Source organism: Etheostoma cragini, chromosome 6 (assembly GCF_013103735.1).
Source record: "Etheostoma cragini isolate CJK2018 chromosome 6, CSU_Ecrag_1.0, whole genome shotgun sequence".
Classification (NCBI taxonomy): domain Eukaryota; kingdom Metazoa; phylum Chordata; class Actinopteri; order Perciformes; family Percidae; genus Etheostoma; species Etheostoma cragini.
Genome location: NC_048412.1, coordinates 17,439,940 through 17,460,270, shown reverse-complemented (window position 1 = coordinate 17,460,270; position 20,331 = coordinate 17,439,940). Strand labels below are relative to the sequence as shown.

General features: G+C 38.9%; 1 protein-coding gene across 1 annotated transcript in view; it reads right to left on the bottom strand.

Annotated features, from left to right (window-relative positions):
* kcnn3 (potassium intermediate/small conductance calcium-activated channel, subfamily N, member 3) overlaps window positions 1–20,331 on the bottom strand; it is a 51,879-nt gene that overhangs the window by 16,650 nt on the left and 14,898 nt on the right. Inside the window, 3 exon segments of the mRNA XM_034875022.1 lie at window positions 2,450–2,591; window positions 7,555–7,676; window positions 8,760–9,056. Of these exon segments, the coding sequence (XP_034730913.1) occupies window positions 2,450–2,591; window positions 7,555–7,676; window positions 8,760–9,056 (561 nt within the window).

Genomic DNA, 20,331 nt, shown 5'->3' with positions numbered 1-20,331 from the left:
GGAAAAAGGCTGCAATGAAACAAAGAGTGAAAAATTTAAAGGGGTCTGAATACTTTCCGTACCCACTGTATGTAGGTCTCTCCATGGACATATGTTGCGCCATACTGGGTTCTTAAAAAGCGCAATACAAATTCTGTTTATTATTATTGTTATTATATTCTTGATCCAAGCACCAGCACCAATCAGCAATTGTAGGCGCCTCCATTTTCCTCCAGATGAAAGTCCTTTTTGCTCATAGTATAGCAAATTATATATACTGTATATAACAAACATACAACAACAAATATACTCTTGGGGTTTCCGATTCAGATTTGTTGGATACAGGTGCAGCAAAATCCTTTCAAGTGGAATTTTCACAGACAAGATGAACATAGTTTTAACATAGTGTTCCTTTAGCCTCATTGCATTTAAAACAAAGGTCAGGTATATAACGGTTGTATTTATTCAATTTACCAGGAGTCGTGTATGTCTGCATCAGCCAATTACATTGGAGTAGCTTTAAATTAGTTTGCTGTTATTTTCTGAGCTGCGTCACAAGTGTTCTTCCGATCGTTTTCTGAAATGTCTTCCGTCTTTTAAGTCCGCCCTCCATTTCTCATTATAAGTATCGATGTTTCTTTAGAGCCAGATCCAAGCCAGTTATATATTGATGAAATCAAATCCCTCTCGTTGCAATTGTTTGTTACAATTTCTTCTAAGGATGAGAGTTCAGGAATTGCAACTGATTGGTTTTCCATAGAAGAAATAATGTTCCTCACTTGGAGATATTTAAAAAAAATGTTTCCTTGGAATCTCCTGTGTTCCTTTCTTTGCCCATATCCTGCATCCAGCTTCACTAAACTGCATCTTAAAGCACTCTGACACTAGCTGCAACGCTTAGCCATGGTGGTGGCTGCTAGACTTAAGGTGCACTTTAACAAAATACCCTCAGCAGAAGTGAAAAACGACAAGGTATGTAAGCGTGTGAAGACTGATGCAGCAATTATTGTATTATTTTATATTGGTCATACAATGTTATTTTGTCAGCATATTATCTTATTTTCACAATTTAACAAAACCCTTGTCTTATCTGGGGGGGTGGGGTGGGGTTCTTTTTAAAATGTTAAGTAGTGTTCTATTGTATGAGCACATTGCCTTTAATTTCATTAATTTTAACAAGCTCAACTGCGCTATTAGCATTACTAAAGCATATGTGCAACGAGTCCCTCAGTATTAAAGAACAATAGTGACATCCATGACACTATCAAGTTAATGGAAAATGACATTTCAAATGTCTCATCCAGCCTTCATCATCTTTTCAGATGAAAGACATTTTAAGAAACGTGCCTTTTTAAGAAAGGTGCTTAATGCAGTACCCAAGTTTGTGGGCCAGAAAAGTAATATTATTACATAATTTTGTTAAAAAACAACATTATACCCAATTGAGGTTAGCACCCACTGTGCAGTGACTTTTATCTCTTTAGCTGCTCTATTACTCAATGTCCAAGGTACTCTCCCCAGTGGCAATGTAAAATGTGGCACACTGTGTCCTATGAGGGAAATATTCCCAGGGAACATATTATTATCATATTTTAAAGTCCTCTTTTGTCTTTCCTGCCCTTATAAAGAATCAGCAAAAGCCACCAAATTTAGCATACTTAATTTTAATTTACTTGACATTTAGCCATGGAGCTATTAAAAGAAATCAGATTTTCTTGCATTTCACATGACACTCATTTTCTGCAGTTATTCAGAACAATGTATGCTAACGTGATAGCATCGGAAAAATGAGTGTTGTCTATGTTGAAATTACTAAATGAGTTGACCAATTTCCAAATACTTGTGGTTGTGTTTTATACAAAAGGATGTTAGAAATTATCAACAGGCTAGTGAGACCAAAGAGAAACAGGAAATGAGACAAAGACAGGACTAAAGCAGGAAAGACAAAAATAAATTAATAGTTTGAGGAGGGAAGAACACCTGTGAAGTGTTGCAAATAGAGGAGCAGTCGACAGCTTAAACACTGATACTAACAGATGGACAGTAGATAGCATTAAACACGTGGCCTCAGGGAAGAAAAGACAGACAGAGAGGAAAAGAGAAACAGGGATAAATAGAAAGAGAGAGATGGAAAAAGAGAGAGAGAGAGAGTGGGAGGAAACACTGAGGACCTTCATTATGCAACGAGGACAGACAAGGGTATAACATGCACACACACAAATGGGCACACGCTCACGCTCACACACACACACACACACACACACACACACACACACACACACACACACACACACACACACACACACACACAATGCAGGGTAACTCAAGGAGGATTGCCCAAATTACACAAATGGCAGAATCTCTCTCAAATATGACAGAATGCTCTCTATTCTGCTGACCTGTGAACAAGGCAACGGCAGCACCAAGGAGAGGGAGTGTGCATGAAAGAGATAGGGAGGGGGGTACTGACCATGATTCCTGTGAGCAGACAGACTCCTTTGCCACAGTAGGTGTGAGGAACCATGTCTCCATAGCCAATGGACAAGAAAGTGATGGAGATAAGCCACATGGCTCCCAGGAAGTTACTGGTCACGTCCTGGGCATCATGATACCTAGAACAAAACACCGTCCGTGTTTACAGGATGAAGTCAGTCAATAGTAAAATATATAAATAAGAACAAACAAACATTACTGGCCCACTGGTCATGTCTGCAAATGTGGGCGATAAACCTGAAAAAAATTGCCTGACACAGAACACAACACATAAACAGGAGCTCATGCACTGTTGCCATAGCAACCAAACCAAAATGTGCACCTTGTTTTAGGCACTTCACTTGAGTTTTATATGTTATTTCTATTTCTAATAATTTGGTTTGGAGAGAAGAGAAGAGGAAATGCCAATTTAACTTGGATGTAGCCCAAACAACAGCTTCCCACCAGCCGGGCAATGATGCATCTTATCACGCTTATTGACCAACTGACATTTTCCCATATTTCCATGATTATCTACAAAAGCGTTTATACTTTTAACAAAAGAGATGGACACTTTTTGCATTCCACTTGATGTTAAATTAGTAACACTACATCATTCATTGTAAAACAGTGTCATTACCTATTTCATATTTGAGCATCTGCCTGCTGGATTCACATAATTCTGCACAACCATGTAGTGCAGCTTTTAAGTATTTAAGTACAATATGTATTTAAGTACAATATGTATTTGTCCACTTGCATAAAAAAACTTTAGGACATAAACCCCAGAAAAAAATGCTCTGCAACGATGGGTTAAAAGGATGGAAACATTTAAGTTTAACTTCCAATCGGGCGCCTGTATAGCTCAGTTGGAAGAGCGGGCGCCCATATATAGAGGTATGCTACTCAACGCAGCGGGCCCGGGTTTAACTCCAACCTGTGCCCTTTGCTACATGTCATTCCCCCTTTTATCTCCCCTTTCATGTCTTGAGCTGTCCTGTCAATAAAGGCCTAAAAATGCCCCAAAAAAATCTTTAGAAAGGTTTAACCACTATTTAGCATTTATGAAAAAGTAAAACAATTAATAAACTATTAATAAGACTTTATTATATAGTTGTGTAGTCAATTTTTAAGTATTTATTAGTGTACTTGTCAACAACTATTAATTTTCCTGTGAAGCATTTGTAATTGTAATGTAACAAACATTAAATGATTAATGAAAGATTTATATATACAATTATAATATGAGATAAAATGCATTTGTTTATTATATTTATTTATGAAATTAAGATGAATGAATAAAATAACATAATATACTGAATGTAAATAATTTCTCACTCTCTTTGACAACCTGGCAAACATCCGCAGATGAAGGCCATGAGAGGCAGCTGAAAGGACTGAGAGAAATGTAGGACGTTGAAGATTGTGATCTACTCTATAGCATTTTCAGGTTCATGCTTGTATTTTGTGTTTGTTCTAGAACATGTTAACATGCTTTAATGTCCAAAAAACACTTTTCTCATTCTGCCCATGGCTGCTGCGCATGTATTCACCCTATATCTGAGATGCACTGTTGGAGTGCCGGTCTCTTTAAGGCTTCTGAACCAAATACCACCCAACTGCACATGTTTCAACAGTAATGTGACCCGAAATTGGGAAGAAATGTCCAACATTGGCAGCCAAGATCACAGATTTCCCTGGCGTTGGCATGCAACTACTATAAGTCTGTTAGCAGTGCACAGTTATAGAATATAGTATTACTTTCTAATGTCTCTGTCATTAGCATGCATCTATATATGCTAAGGACAACTATGTTAACCCTGCAGTAGCATAAATAAATAAAAATAAAAACTCCAGTCCTGCATACCTGGAGCAGATGACCAATCATTTAAGGCCGGAGAAGTCTGGCTCGGTGTTACATGACATAGAGTCAAGAGAAGAAAAAACTGTTGAAACCAGAAAGTTCAGAACAGTGGGAACTCTTTTGGCGCACAGGGATTTTGCTAAAATATGTTTACCTCATCATATGATGAAGCTCTGGCCACGTTTAACATGCAAATTTGACTTAATAACATTGTAGATATGACAGAAAATACAGAAAAACATAGTTCACCTTCAAGCAATGTTTAGACTTTTAGGCAAATAATCGTTATGGTTTGTGTGTTTTATCTTGTCTTATTGTGGTAGTCTGTTTTCCTGTCTTGATTTCTTTGCCTGGTTTTGTGATGTCTTGTTATGTGTTATTTTTGGTCTTGTTTTGTAAATGTTTTGTTTCATCCTGTCCTGTTTGTTTCATGTCTTAGTCCTCAGTCGCTCTCTTGTTGTAGTTTCTATCTTGTGTGAGTGTCTTGTTTATGTTCCGTTTCCTGTTTTATTGTGATAGGCTTGTTTTCTGTGCCATCTTGTTTAGTTTTACTTCCTTCCTTCGTTTTCCCACCCTTGTGATTGTCTGATGTCTTTCACCTGTTTCGCCGCCCTTGTGTCACCTGCCTCTTGTTACCTCAAGACAAGACAGTGTTCACTGTTATATCTTGCTGGTTAATGTAAAGTTACAGACAGTGGCTGGTTAGCTTAGCTTAGCATTAAGCATGGAAACAGCTAGTGTGGCTCTGGTGATGGATAACAACATATTATCAATACAAGCTGTTTACCCCTGTTTTCAGTATTTATGCTAAGTTAACCTAACCAGATGCTGACTGCAGTTTTATAGCCTTACAGAACTATTAGACAACAGACCTGTCACCCTGACCTCTGTGGTTATGAAGTCTTTTAAACACCTTGTTCCGTCTCACCTCAAAACCCTCACCGATCCACTCATGGTCATTGCCTCTTCAGGAACCTTTGCCAGGATCCTGTTTGTGGACTTAAGCTCTGCTTTCAATACCATCCTAAAGGCCCTTCTGCCGGACAAGCTGTCCAAGCTGCCTGGAAATTGATATTAATGCCTTAATTAGGAAAAGTAAAAAGTAGGAAAATCCAACCTTTTAAGGACACCAATTTTCTTTGTGAATGAATAATGTATTTAAAATAAATAAATGTTTTTCCTTAAAATACATGGGGCATAAGTATACACACCCCTATGTTAAATTCCCATAGCGGCAGGCACATTTTTATTTTTAAAGGCCAGTTATTTCATGGTCCTAGGATACTATGCATCCTGATAGTGTTCCCTTGGCCTTTGGAATTAAAATAACTCCACATCATCACATACCTTTCACCATACATAGAGATAGGCATGGCATAGTTTAATTCTAAAGGCCAAGGGAACTTTATCAGGATCCTGGATCCATGAAATAACTGGCCTTTAAAAATAAAAATCTGCCTGCCTCTATTGGAATTTAACATAGGGGTGTGTATACTTTTGCCCCCTGTATTTTAAAGAAGAACATTTATTTATTTACAATACATTATTCATTCACAAAGAAAATTGGTGTCCTTAAAAGGTTGGATTTTCAGAAAAATTTGTTGCATTAAGGCATTAAGATTTCTAAAATTTCTAAAAGATGTTTTTTTATTCCTCTTTTTAATTAACTTCAGCAGGGTGTGTAAACTTATTCTAGCCACTGTATATAATAAAAGATTGATACTTGGCGTCTGTGTATTGATACAGTACTGCCACTGAAAATATGCTGTATCAATTTTTTTCCCCCACCCCTTGTGATTGGCTGCAAACTGCCGTCTCTCCAGGACCTGTACGTGTCTGGTACCCTGAAGCGGACAGGAAAGATAGGCACTGCCCTTCTGGCAAGCAGGACATGGTCCATCAGGACTAACACCTCAAACCACAAAAACTGTTTCTTCCCGACTTCATCTGTACATTTGTACATTGCACAAATTATATCTCTTGAGCTTTTTGCACATTCATCATCATCTTTGCACATCCTGCACTAAACAATGAAGCCTTCCATTCTTATTGTTGAGAAGTTATATTGTACATATTGTATGTTACCTTTTCTTTTACATGTTTTTTTTTATTTCTTTCTAATATGTTTATATTTATAAACTTCCTTGTAAGTGTTATTTACATGGCAATATATCCTTTTCTAATTCAGAATTTTACCAGCCAGACATAACTGTGGTAACAGTCAGACCATCTAGATCTTTGCTTTTCCAGATTGTCAAACTATTCCTTTAAGAAATCTTTGTCAAACTACTATTTGGCGTGGCAGACAATCAGTCCGTGGAGACTTGGCTTAGAAACCGCAGGGTCGCAGTAAGTTCAAGTCCCCATACGGACCAAATACAGATTGTGGACTGGTAGCTGGAGAATGTGCGAATCCCCAACTGCTCGGGGCACCTGTTCATAGGCAGCCTCCTCGCTCTGACATCTCTCCATTAATGCATGTGTATAGGTCCTGTTTGAATGTGTGTGTATTTTGGACCTGTGTGTGTTCAATGTATAAAATAACACAGTGAAAAAAAATTATTTCCAATAAAGTAGGTCTTCTTCTTTCTTCTTATTTACAAGGTCAAGAATGAACCTTCAAGCTTAACACGTTCTAAATACATTCATAAACTGTTTTAAACTTGCATGTAAATTATAAAATCACATTGTGTATAAACATAACACAATTATGTACTTTGGGGATATGTTCATTAGTGTTCGTTTATATATATATATATTGTTTACTGCACTGTGATTCTGGATATGGTATACTGTATTATCAATCATTCGTCATTGTGTTTATACAAAAGTTACATATGCGTCGTAGGAGAATGTATAGTTGTTGACAAATTAACAGACATAAATGTCCTTATATTTGCTTAAAACTACATTATAGTTTGCTGTAACAAAATGAATGAATGAAAAAAATGAATCTAGACACTGCTTATAAATGGTGAATGGGGGAGGTGGGGGGGTTTACAAGACAAAATGGACAGACAAAGTAACAACTCCATTGCCTGGATCAAATTAGGTGTACAACTGGTGAGAAAGCCTCATAAACTGAAGTCTAAAGATGGATTATATTTCACACATGTCCCAGATTATATTTCCTGCCAACTGAATTGAATTGCTCAGTTGAATCCCTCATCCAATCACAGACTCATGCACACACGCACACAATAAAACACATACCCAAACCAACCAGCTCTGTTACTGACCTCTCGCAAACTCGTACGGTCCAGGCAGCAATGATCCACAGAGAGATGCTGAAGACCAGCAGCACCGTCCCGGGGCAGATAGTCATGAGCGTTTTCATTACAAACCGTGTGTTAAAATGCACCTGCAAAACACACACACACACACACACACACACACACACCCACACACACACACACACACACAGTATAGCAGAGCTGATATAATACTTTTTTTCATGTGTTAGTATTGCGTAGCTCTGAATCCTCTTCCAGCACGCTGCTTCCCACACAGACTTGGTGTTATACTAATTAGTCTTCTGAGTAGCTTTTGATAGCGGCAGCACTCTGAGAATCTCCACTGTAATTGGAGTTAAGATTGTGGCGCGCCCTCTGACTTGGGTCAAGCTATACAGTGTCTTTGAATAATTGGCCTTTTTCAGTGTAGTTTTTAAGTGTGGCTCATTTGTCATCAACATCTGGCAGATGGATGATCTGAGGTTGAGCCCGGGACGGGTTAAGGAGTTGATAAATGAGTTGTCATGTTAGAGCTGCACTTCAATGGCAGATGCCCCTTCTCTCTGTCACTGTAGCCTGAGGGTCAGAATAGTGCCATCCCAGATACACTGGCAACCTGCTAAATTACCCATCTAAAATCTACTCCATCTCTCCTTCCGTCCTCCACTTTGAAGTTTCCATATTCCCACCACACTACATTCCTACTTCCTGATTTTACAATGCTTATCACTTAATGTCATTACACACGTGGCACCCATCATTTTTTGCATGGCTTGTACACATTTCTACACACTTGTATTGCAATCTCATCTGAGTCCTTTCTTTTCATGCCCCATTTGAGCCGTACGCAATATCTTGTTCTAATTTCACGCTGCCATCTCCTTTTCTATTATAAAAAATCCAACACAGCTTACATCTAAGTCTTCATGTACAGCGATGACAAAAGGAGAGGAAAGGTATTTGAATTGGTAGATGAAAAGAAACAGGGTGACTATAAGGGCAGAACGGAAGGAGGGACTTGAAATAGTTAGAGAGATAGAGGCCAAGAATGACAGGGACAAGGCAGATCCTGGTTTGATTCTAAGGAGAGAGCTCTTGACCTTAAAACTTTTACAACTCCCTCACCTCTCTGGCAAAAGCTTTGAAAAGCCACACTCGTTGAATGAATGCGGCACGGACACACACCCATGCAAGCACAAAACCCTTCTGACCTTATTTAGGGCACCTATACTCCTGGAGGAGGCGTCGGTAAAGAGTTTGCTGTGCAGAAGCATGACTCTGGCGATGAGGTAGAGGCGCAGGAACATGGGCACGCTCAGCACCATGTCCAGGTCAGCCTCGGCCTGGGACGGCGCGTACGAGAAGGCCAGCCGCGCCCGCCACTGAAACTTAAAGTCCCCTGGCACTGGATGCACCGCAGAAACCAGCAGCTCCAGAGCGATCAGCAAAACCCTCTCCATCGTCATGGCGATGCGCCAGTCGTCAGCTCCGTTGTCAATGACAAACAGCTGCGGGAACAGGAAGGACATGAGGAGAGTTAAAAAGAGGAAAGGAGTTACACTTGTTTTAATGTGTAGCTAAAGACTTTTCATCATGATCCTCTGCTGGCACAGTTCATCAGTACAGCTGACTGATGTGATGATTAAAGAAACAAGCAGCAATTTAGAGTAAATGTCTCTTTCCTGAGATGTAAAACACCATCCATCTAATCAGTAATCTATTCAGTGCTTTGGCTCATTTTCATATAACCTTTAACTGTTACTAAAACTGAACCAAAGTCACCTGAAAAAGCTCCCACAAGGCTCCCAATGATCACAATAACAAGATTTTTCTATTATTATTATTATTGTTATTATTATTATTATTATTATTATTATTATAAGTATTATTATTAATATAACATGCCTAACAATGTTACTTTAATTGCAGTTTTCCCGCTCTGTATGTTAATGTTTTGTATTGTTAATTGCGGCGGTTACTCTTGAAATTGTCGCCAAAACAGTTGTTGTAAGTGGCAAGAGCAAGGTTTCATTATAGGAACCCTCCTCCAGACGGTGCTGTCAGGAACTTGGGGGGAGGTAGTGGTGGTTGATGAGAAGAGAAGGTGGTGGAAAGAGATGGATGAAGTGCAGAGGAAATGAAGAGATAGAGAAAGGAACGAGAAGATATCAGGGAAAGGAGGATACTGCAGACAGTTTTTTCAAGTGCATAAAGTTGCCAGTGCAGAACATAAAATTCATTCAACCTGTTTTCAGCACAAATAACTTTTGAATTGAAAACATGAATTTCTAGTAAATGTACTGTATGTCTGTAAAGAAAATATAGGTTAATGCTTCAATGAAATCATGAAGAATTACACTTGATTGTACAATATTCTTGAGGCATTGGTTAACATTGGAACAGCTTTAAATCTCACAGTTTAGCAGTGCAATTACATGCACAATTTTTAGGACTAAATAATGAACTAAATATCTTCATGGGAAATTCTTGCAGTGACAAAAAATGGTTAAAGAGATAGAGACATAAACAGAGTTCCTGAGAAAGAGAGGCTGTGGCCAGTGAGAGATGAGGCACTCACCTACAGCAGGTGCTAACAATTGGTCTTTACCACATGATTAATCTCGAGGGCTTTTAGCCCACAAAAACATTTATTCAGGAAAACAAAAAAACTACAATAACATGTTAAATGTCAGAAGAAGTGGGCGTGACAGTCAACCACTCTGTATCATCGCTCTCATGATGAAGGTTGACTGAAGCTCTGAAGCCACTTCGCAACTACCTTTGAATACACACAGTGCATATTTCATATGTTATGTATATCTAGCTCAGCAGGATGTATGTGTTTCCCTTGTTCTGCTGTTGTAACGTGTCTTGACACATATAGCATATAGCACATAACGTGTGCTTGCAGACATATGTAGATTATGCACACGGCTGTGTGATTATGTATGCTATCATCTGAACCAAGGGTCAAACACTGCCTGTATTCTTTAAGGATTTCAGTAAGCGTGCTTGTGTGTGTGTATTGTACTTGTGTGTATTTGTGAATGCCTGAGTGAGTTTGAGAAAGAGTGTGCAGACCCAGCCTCGTCATGGTGACTGTTGCCAAGGCGACAACATCAAAGAGCAGCCAAGCTTAATTAGGATCCCCAGCGAGAGAGAGATAGAGAGAGAGAGAGAGAGATAGATAGAGAGAGAGAGAGAGAGAGAGAGGGGATCAAAAAGAGAAAAATGCAGTGAGAGACAAGGAAAGAAGAAAGAAAAAGGAGATACGGGGAATAAGATGGAGAGCGAGGCACAGACAGGTTGTCTAAAACTTGCAACGGTTTATGTGTTGCGGGGACTTACCACCCATCTGGGGACAAAAATCTGGTTCTCATAAAATAAACTACTGAATTTCAGGGTTACCACTTGTTTTATGGATATAGTTGAGTTTAGTATTGGAGTTAGACATGTAGTAGTTATGGTAAGTCTCCAGGGAATGATTGCAAGTCAACGTAAGGTGATAAAATTATGTTGCAGCGTGTGTGTCCCTGTATAAGCCAGAGAGTAGGGCACCAGACTTCATGTATATTTATTCACACTTTCAGAACATTGCATTTGTTTGAAAACCAGTCATCATTCAATCTTCATTTAGCCCCGTCTTTCTCTTTTGTTTCTTTCTACCTCCCTGTTTTTCTACTTTCCAACATCCCTCACTCCCCTTTCTCCTCTCTGACTGACAGCTCCCCAAATCAAAACAGAGGTGATCCAGTTTCTCGCCAATGGAGAAATGGCTCTACCTTTCTCTTCCGTCCACCCTCCTGTCCTGTCCTCCCTCATGCTCCTGCTGTCGGTCTTTTCCTGGCTAAATTGCCATGAGGAAGGGATAAATAATTAAATCCCATTAGGAAAGTAATCTGTCAATGGGAGTGAGTGAGTGCCACTGCCTCTACATGACCAGGACTGAATGAAGGGGAAGGAGGGTGGAGGAGTTAGGAAGAGGGAAAGTAGGAAGAGATTGTCTATGTACAGTGTGTTTGTGTGTGTTTGTGTTTGTGTTTGTGTGTGTGTGTATGAGGGAGTTTAATCACAAACTGTTAACTCTAACAGGAAAGAAACAGGGATGGAGGTCAGGTAACAGCTAAGCTAAATAAACTGGAACATAAAGAACAGGCCAACAGGGAAAAACTAAATAGTTCTGTTATTGTCTTAGTTTTAAAAAACACCACATAACAGGGCAGAGGACAAGTTCAGTGCCCCAGGCCAGGATAGAAAATTAACTAAAAATGCAAAAATCAACAAGCCACTGACAGACATATTCAAATTAGATTCCTTCAATAAATTATTACTTTTTGTCTTAAATCCACTCGGCATTTTCATATTATACCAATATTTGGTAGTCTTTTTGGTAAGGTCACTAGGAAAAGTCAGCCAAGAGTAGTTTGCCAAGTTTCCTTTTAATTTTTAAAGAACTATTCATTCATATAGTCACTGCAACAAACATACAAAAGACATTGCAACTTTTATCGCAATTTTTTACAAAAGCAGGTATTTTGGGCCTCAACAATCTCAAAAAAAGTCTGCAAAATCCTGCAGGGTCTGGGAGAGGGACACAGAAAGGCAATAGAAAGCAGAGTGGACAGAAGGAGGGCAAAATAAGAGAAAACAAAAAAGCAGGCCAGTGGGGGAGAATGGAGGCAAAAAAGAACAAGGAGAAATGTGTGAAAATGACAGCCCCAAAGATAATCTGAGCTGTCTTCAAAGGGTGAAGGTGTGAGGTTTAAGAGGAGACTCTCTACCTCAAGCGCCCCCCACTGCTACATCTGCAGCCTGCCTGATGAATTTGTCACCCCTCCATCTTTCCTCTTAAGCCTTCCATCCATCCATCCTCCCAAGCCTCGATCCCCTTCCAGTGCCCCTGCGGCCATTGTACCTTGGTAATCATGTTAAGTCCCTGATTGCACATGCCTCTCATCACAGAGCCAGACACAGTGCTGGCCAGACTCTCCCAAGTGAGACATGCAGAAGCAATTTTGCACACATGTACACACACACATGCAAACACACATCCAGTCCGGTCAAATGCAGAACAGACTCAAAAAAAGGTAGACACAAGCAAATCAGCCTCATGTTGGCATTTCACCCAGAGGGGGTAGACTAAATCATAGTCTGGAGACGGCCCTAATCACTGAAGAATACTGTGAGCGAACACTAAAAAGCATGCAAGCATACTTTCACACGTATAGTCACACCTCTGGGAAATGTCTAGGTCCTACAGCATGGAAATCCCTGGAACAGGCAGAAATTAATTGGGGTGAGCCAAACACACAAGCACAGATTTACCACTCAGATATACATGAATATGCAGAGATGGTAACACGCTTCCCTTGACTGTGATTGCAGCTCTGAGGGAACGCCCCCGTGGTTGTTTCTACACAGACAACAGAGATAAGGAAGCGGAAAGCGTGCTGTGGAAGTGAAAAGGAAGTGTTAAGAGATGAAGAATGGTTCTCAGTTTCTGTGCGTCCCTGAGTGATGTTGCCTAGTTTTCTATTAGAAGGTCTAAAAACAGAAACTGGGATAGAGTGAAGAGAGGTTTCCACCAGTGGTGTCTTGAGATATGGAATCTCCTTTATTGAGTGCAAATATGAAAAACTGTGTTACTAAAAATGGCCAGAAGCTAGCAAGACATGGCATCCGATATATTAAAAATTCTTTGAACTACTGTAAGTGGGGGAAATTCTTCTTCAGAACTGCATTTTTACTTTATGGAAGACAACCTACTTTGAAAAAATAGGCCTACAGTTAATTTTATTTTCCTAATACCATCTTCCTGGCTTTGAGTGGCTGAGAGTGCCAAGCTGGTGAATTCTTGATCAATGGACTGCTTTTAAAGTCCTCCAAAAGTAACTGAATAACACAGTTTAGCAATACTTTAAGTGCGCTAATGGACTGGAGAAATATCCCTTTCTCACACACACACACTCTCTTAGAACCTTTAGTCGGTTGAATAGATTCTAGAGTTTGTTTGCCCCGCTGGTGCGGTTCGTTTGTGGAGGTGAGAACGCGGCAATTGCACTCGTGTGTGCATCAAAAGCGGACCAAACAAACGTACCGAGACCTGCTTGAAACGGTGGTGTTGGTATGCTTTCAATCAAACTGTGGAGCGGTTCGTTTGTGGGGAGAACCTGATCTGTGCTCGAACCGCACAAATTGAGCTAATGTTTCCTGTAGTCAGGTGTGTTCCAATGTAAATGTGCTGTGTTTATATAGCGCTTTTCTAGTCTTAACGACTACTCAAAGCGCTTTTACATCTACAGGAGACATTCACCATTCACACACATTCATACACTGTGGCCGAGGAATGCCGTACAAGGTGCCACCTGCTCATCAGATAAACACTCAAACACATTCACACTCCGATGCACAGCATCGGGGGCAACTTGGGGTTCAGTGTCTTGCCCAAGGACACTTCGACATGGGACTTCAGGGCCAGGGACTGAACCACCAACCTTCCGATTGGCAGGCAACCGCTCTACCACTGAGCCACAGCCGCCCGAGCAATCTCGATGCAACAGAGCAACAAACTGTAGCAGCTTGCAGTGTTACTATCACAGAAACGGACGGCGGTCAAGCTCGCCGTCCATCACTCTTATCTCCGTGGTCAAACCAACCTGCCGCTAAAGTTGGAGACACCGGCAGAGCGATGTCTCGGTGACCAGAGCATACGCAGTAACGTCTCAAACAATGTCTGTTCATATTAATGAAATGAGCTGGTTTGACAATGGAGATGCAAGACATGCTGTATGCACTAGTCCAGAACACAGGACCATGTTCCTTTATTTACTTTTTGCTCCCGTCCCCAGAAACATACAACCAATAACAGGAGTGGATGTTGTTGCATTATATGTAATGGTGCATTTTGGTACACTTGGATTTTTCCAGGTGTGAAACCAAACCGACAATCACTCCAAGTTTACAAACTTATCAAACGATTCGGACCAAAGCAAACGAACTACCGGTATGAAACGCCCTTAGAGTTCCTATTTGATTAATTTCAAATCAAATACATGAATGCACATGCGACATCTGTGGTTTACAACAACCGCTGTCTTTAAGAATGTTTTTCTTGGTTCATCATGGTTGGGAGTAATCAGTCACAAAAGTAATGCAATTACAGTATTGTATTGCTTTTCGCTGTAACGCAGTAATATAAACCATTAGGCTAGGCCTGCTAATTAAAATATCTGTAATATTATACGCATTACAATCTCAGTAGAAAGTTACAACGCATTTTAACGCAACATTTTTTTAAACGTGCTGTTTTCGATGGTTGAGGTGTCTAGAGACACACATTTGCGTGATTATTTATCATCATTATCGCTGCGTTGACTGTATACGTTCTATGGGCTTGCTACACGTACATACCATTGCATTTCTTCAGCCGTGAAGAGTAACTATGCCATACCTTAATACAACTGTAAGTATTTCCATTTTCTCCTACTTGCCTGTTGTATGTTTTACTTCTCTATTTTCATAGCTTTGGTTACTTTGCATATTTATATTACATAGACTTTATTGATCTGGTGGTGAAATTCACAAGCTACCTGCTACTATTATTTTGGTGAAAGTAACACAAAAGTAATGCAAAATAGTGTAAAGCATTACAATTCAGAGACCGTAATATTGTAATATATGTAATTACTCTCAAATGACAGTAACTAGTAATCTATAATGTATTACGTTTTGGAAGTAACTTGCCAAACACTGTTCATCATTGGCCAGATCAATTATATTTCAATCCTCAGTCTGCATTACTCCTGACCAATCTCATTCTTCTTGTGTACAATGTTAACTCAAACTAATGGTGTACGGTTGCACGTATTAGACAGTCAATCACAGCTCTCTTAAAATGTCTCCTGAGTTTATGGTGGTTATAACAATCTCTGCTCAAATTTAATAATATCTGTACAATAATAGTCTCCATCTGTTATCTGTTGTCTAAATACACTAACAAAGAATCTGCGAAGCAATCTTTCAAAGAAGTACACAAAAAGCAAGGTTAAACTAAAAAACTAAAAGAACATGTCAAGTGCGTTGATGAAACCATAATTACAAAGTCACACAATACTGATTTATGTTGATGTTGCAGAGTTAAGGAGCTATCTATCTCACTCTTCAGTGCTCATTTATTAAGCAGATCAGTGTCCAGTGACCCAGGCAGCAGGACTTTAACCCCATAAGACCCTCAGATGCAACATTACAAACAAAATAACAAAATCTGTAAAAATATTTTTAAAGAGCATTTTCACACAGTCAACCTGTCCTACTGTTCTTTTAGTATGATAATGAAAGATCATTGCTAACCAGACAGGTAAATTGAGTGTGATGTGTAAAAAGGGTTAGGAAATGCTCTGGGCTTTACAGGGTTGAAATTTCTCTTAAGATGTCAGCCTTTCCCGGTCTCAAATCACTTTTGGGTGTATATTTAAGGATGAGAACTGATTTATTTAAAAAAGTACTCCACTTGCATTGCAAGCCTATTGTCGAAGTGTCGACATACAATGTGTGTATTACTTTATGTTGCCTATTTACAGTATACTATTTCTCTGTACAGCATCAACAGGGGTCACCATGTGTGTGTGACGTCAAAACTTTAACTGGGAGTACAACAATCTGGTACGAGTTCACAAGTACTAAGTTATGGTTTTGACTGGCGTTCCACGGCACTTTTACAGGTAGAAGGTTGTCAAAACAAGAGTTACAAGAGCGTGGAACACAGTATTAGTCCTAGATTTGGGTGTGCTATACAAGTAGCGTTTAGATGCAGAGGTGTACCTCACTTAAGTAGAAATTTTATGAATTATTTTACAGCAGACTTTTTATTTCTACTCCTTACATTGTCACGCAAATATCTGTACTTTCTGTAAATTTTAAAAATGGCCTTGTTACTACTATTTCAGTTTGGCCTGTTTTCATTACAGCTAGTCATCGTTAAAAAAAACACAAAAAAACAAACAAAAACCTATCTAGATAAACTACGCCATCCAGATAAAATGAATCCGTTGCCCTCACAGATTCCCGCAGTTAAGCTTGGATGTACATTTACATTCCAATAAAGGCTATTGATAACATGCCTCTGAAGTCTAGTGAACTAGTCATCATATCTTCTGCTCCATGAAACACATGTTAATGCTCTTCAGTCCCCGCCAATGCTGACTCAAGTGACATCACCTGAGTGACATATATCAGCTACAACTATTTTACATAATCTCCCTTAACACATGTAAACAGAAGTTCCCCTTTAAGGACAATATGAGTTTAATCAAATCTGTGCAACTCATAGTTTTCTAAAGAAATCTTAAAATTACTACTTGTAAAAAAATACTTGAGATGGGACCCAGCTGAAAACATTTGTCCCAAAACCAAGCCGCCAGCTGGCCAGAGCAAATGTTCTCAATTTTACAGCTTCTTTCTGAAAACATTTGAGATAAGAAATAACAAATTCAGAAACAGAGTCATATTTGATTAGTGCTGCCTAGTTTGACAGTTTGATTGGAGTTGATGAGCAATGATTGACACTGTGTTAGAGACTCCACCGCTCTGATTGGTTGTTGTCCTTCTGGTGCAAAAGAATCTTGGAAATGCCATTAGGAGCACAAGGAGGAGGCAGAGGAGCGTGATTTTTTTCTTTTTTTTCTATCAGATTATCTGTCTCATGTACTACTCACAGGATATAGTGAGTTTCAGAAAATTTAGCAAAAGCTGATTTTTTTATAAAAGTTACCAACTCAAGCTTTATTGCAACACCATGCTGCACACATCTTAACTGTGCAGGAGTACATTTTAAGAGGTGTAGGAACAAACTTTTAAAAGCTGGAGTTATTATTTGCTGTCAGATTAAATGTCATAACTTTTTATCCTAGCACAGCCATTGGGGAATGATGGCCACTTGCAGTCCAATCTTGTGCTTTTATGCAAATGACACAGCGAAGCTGGAAATACCAGCAATGACACACCAATAACCACCTGAACAAGCACTTGAGAATTGAACACTTTTTTGCCAAGGTTTAAGACATTATCAGGATAAAGAAAGGCCCATTTCTCTCACAGAGGAAAAGGAAAGAAAATTATTGGATCAAACATGGTAAGTGTCTCAAATGTTCAATATTTTTAAACTTTAAGCTGTGACCTACATTAGTCTTATTGTAATATCAGCACTTAAAATGGTAAAATGGTATTGGTTAGAATTGCAAAAAAAATTAACGGACTCCCCAAAATGTGCGTGTATATTTTACTATATATATATATTTTACAGTTGGGTATGGGCTAAAGGGTCTCAAACTCACCTATGTGGCAATACTGATAAGTTAAAATAAAACATCTTCTAAAAATAAGATCAAATAAACGATGATGAGGATGATAAGGATTATGATATGATGGTATTTGTCTTTTTTATCGAGTCAGAACACCAGCTGCATTTTGTGCGAGTTCACAGGGAATTCTTGGGATTAGTTTGTTTTAAGAAGTATGTGAGGACACCCGAAAGAACTTGACACACTTAAAAAAAATATGGTAAGATTCAGAAGCCATTCCAGAAAAATATTGGAACATTATTGTGAAAATCTAACATTTGTGTTTATCTCACTATTAAAAGGGATTTAGAGAATTTGGCATGTGTTAATTTGTGCTCCACTAATTGAATCTAAACATACAGGAAACTAAACTCAAAGTTACAACACCATTATTTTTTGTTCACGTTTTCATTTGTTTTACTTTTTGGCCAGGATTTAACTTTTCAGTTTGCTGGATTAAATATAGAAACACAACCCTGAGTGTCAATGTAGGATAGCTAAACTGACTAAGCAAAACAGAAAACAAATTGTTCTCAATCCAAATCAAACAGATTTCATGTCAGCTCCATACCATTTTTCAACGTAACAAAAACCTTTAAATCACACACTTTTGCCACACATTCATGGCAGCTATAGCATGTTCTCATTTGCTTTATACAGAGAACAGTTATCTCAACTAGTCAATAACAAGATACTTACTGTAACTAGTTGACAAGAACTCAAATTATTTTCTATGATGGCAGTGTATAACGGAAACATTTGTAATCTGTGATGATTACTGTATAATTCTCCACTGTCTTGTTTTTTCCTTATTTCAAGCTGAGCACTTTTGGGTTGTCCCCTGACAAATTAGAAGAGACAGTGAAGATAAAGAGTGAGGAGCAAGAGGAGGAAAGAAACTCAAAAAAGGAAGGCAGAGAGGAAAGATTTAAGAGATGAATGAAAAGGGCTAAAGATAAAAAGCAGTGAGGGTTTTTAGAAGGTGAATAAAGCAGGTGAGAGTCACAGTACAACAAGAGAAGGGTAAATAGGTGAGAAAGTGAATGCTGAGAAACAAGGCAGGAAGTCAGGAAGAAAAGATGTAAAACTCAACAACAGAATTGAATTGACAGATTTAATCTGATAATGACAAAGAACCAGAAGAGGAAAGAAAGACAAAAAAGAAGCACATAGATGGGGGTAAACAAAAAGTAGTGTGAGATAAAAGATATTAGGAGGGAGAGAGAAATGGAGATCAGTGAGAAAGAGTAAGGTTGTATAAATACCAGCTAAACCCGATAACATCATTCCCATCTCTGCCTCTCCAACCTTCTGTGCAAATGTATATATCTGTGTGTGTATGTGTGTGTGCGCGCATGCATGTGTAATATCCTGTTACATGCTGGGCAAAATGCTCCAGCATAGTGTGTCATAATCTTTATTGAACAATGCCTTTCATTTCGCACAGCATTACTTCTCCTGGTGTGTATCTATGTTTGAACCATCCTACAGTAAAAATCAGAGACGAACTGGCACTTGTTATGCTGCTCGTGTAAATAAGCAAACAGGCTCAGAGCCAGCGGAGAGGTACTAAATCACTTCTATGTAATGTATGTGTATGGTTTAGCTACATAAATGTAAGCTTGCGCTTCGTAAGCTGCACTCACTCACTACGCAAAAAAAAACAAAAAGCGTATAGATGAAGGCAATCTACTCCTATAACCACAATCTGTTGCTTTTACCTATCTCATGATGTGGTCAGTACTTAATTAGTTAGCCTTAGAGTTTTTAGAGTCAATTTGGGCTAGCTAGCTGTTCACCACTGCTGAAAACGGTGAAGACTGACAGCAAATAAATAACTCTTTGTACTTTGTACTTTTGTAGCTTTGCTAACTAGCAAGCTACTTGCTAATGTAGCAAGTAGCTTGCTAGTTAGCAAACACTGCAGCTATTGTTTGCAGAAAACTTCTAAAACCTAACTGTATGCTAGTGGCCCTGAAGCAAACAGCAGACAGACACAGTTAGTGACTAGCTGGTGAACATAGGGGAGCATTTTAGCAGCTAAAGAGTCAGATGTTTCCCTAAGTTAAAGTTGGTAAAGACCAACAACTGAGCTGAAAGAGAGTACATTTTGGACTTAAAATCATCACGTGGCTGTAACACGACTTGCGAGATATGGCATTTGTGCTGTATTTATGTGGTTTCTGAAAAATGGGAAAAAATTAATTCTCCACTGGGAAAACGGGAACGCCTCCTCAATTTAGAACTTTAAACATTGCAAGATATGGAATTCCTTGGCAAAGGTCTATGCTTTTGGGGTGTCCTTCTAGTTCTCAAAGGTGATTTTGGGTTTAATCAAAAGATAATTTCCCTTACCTTGTCATACCCTCATATACAGTTGTGTTCGAAATAATAGCAGTGCCTTTAGAAAAATGAGTAAATGTCAAAATTCTTCAAAGAAATTGTA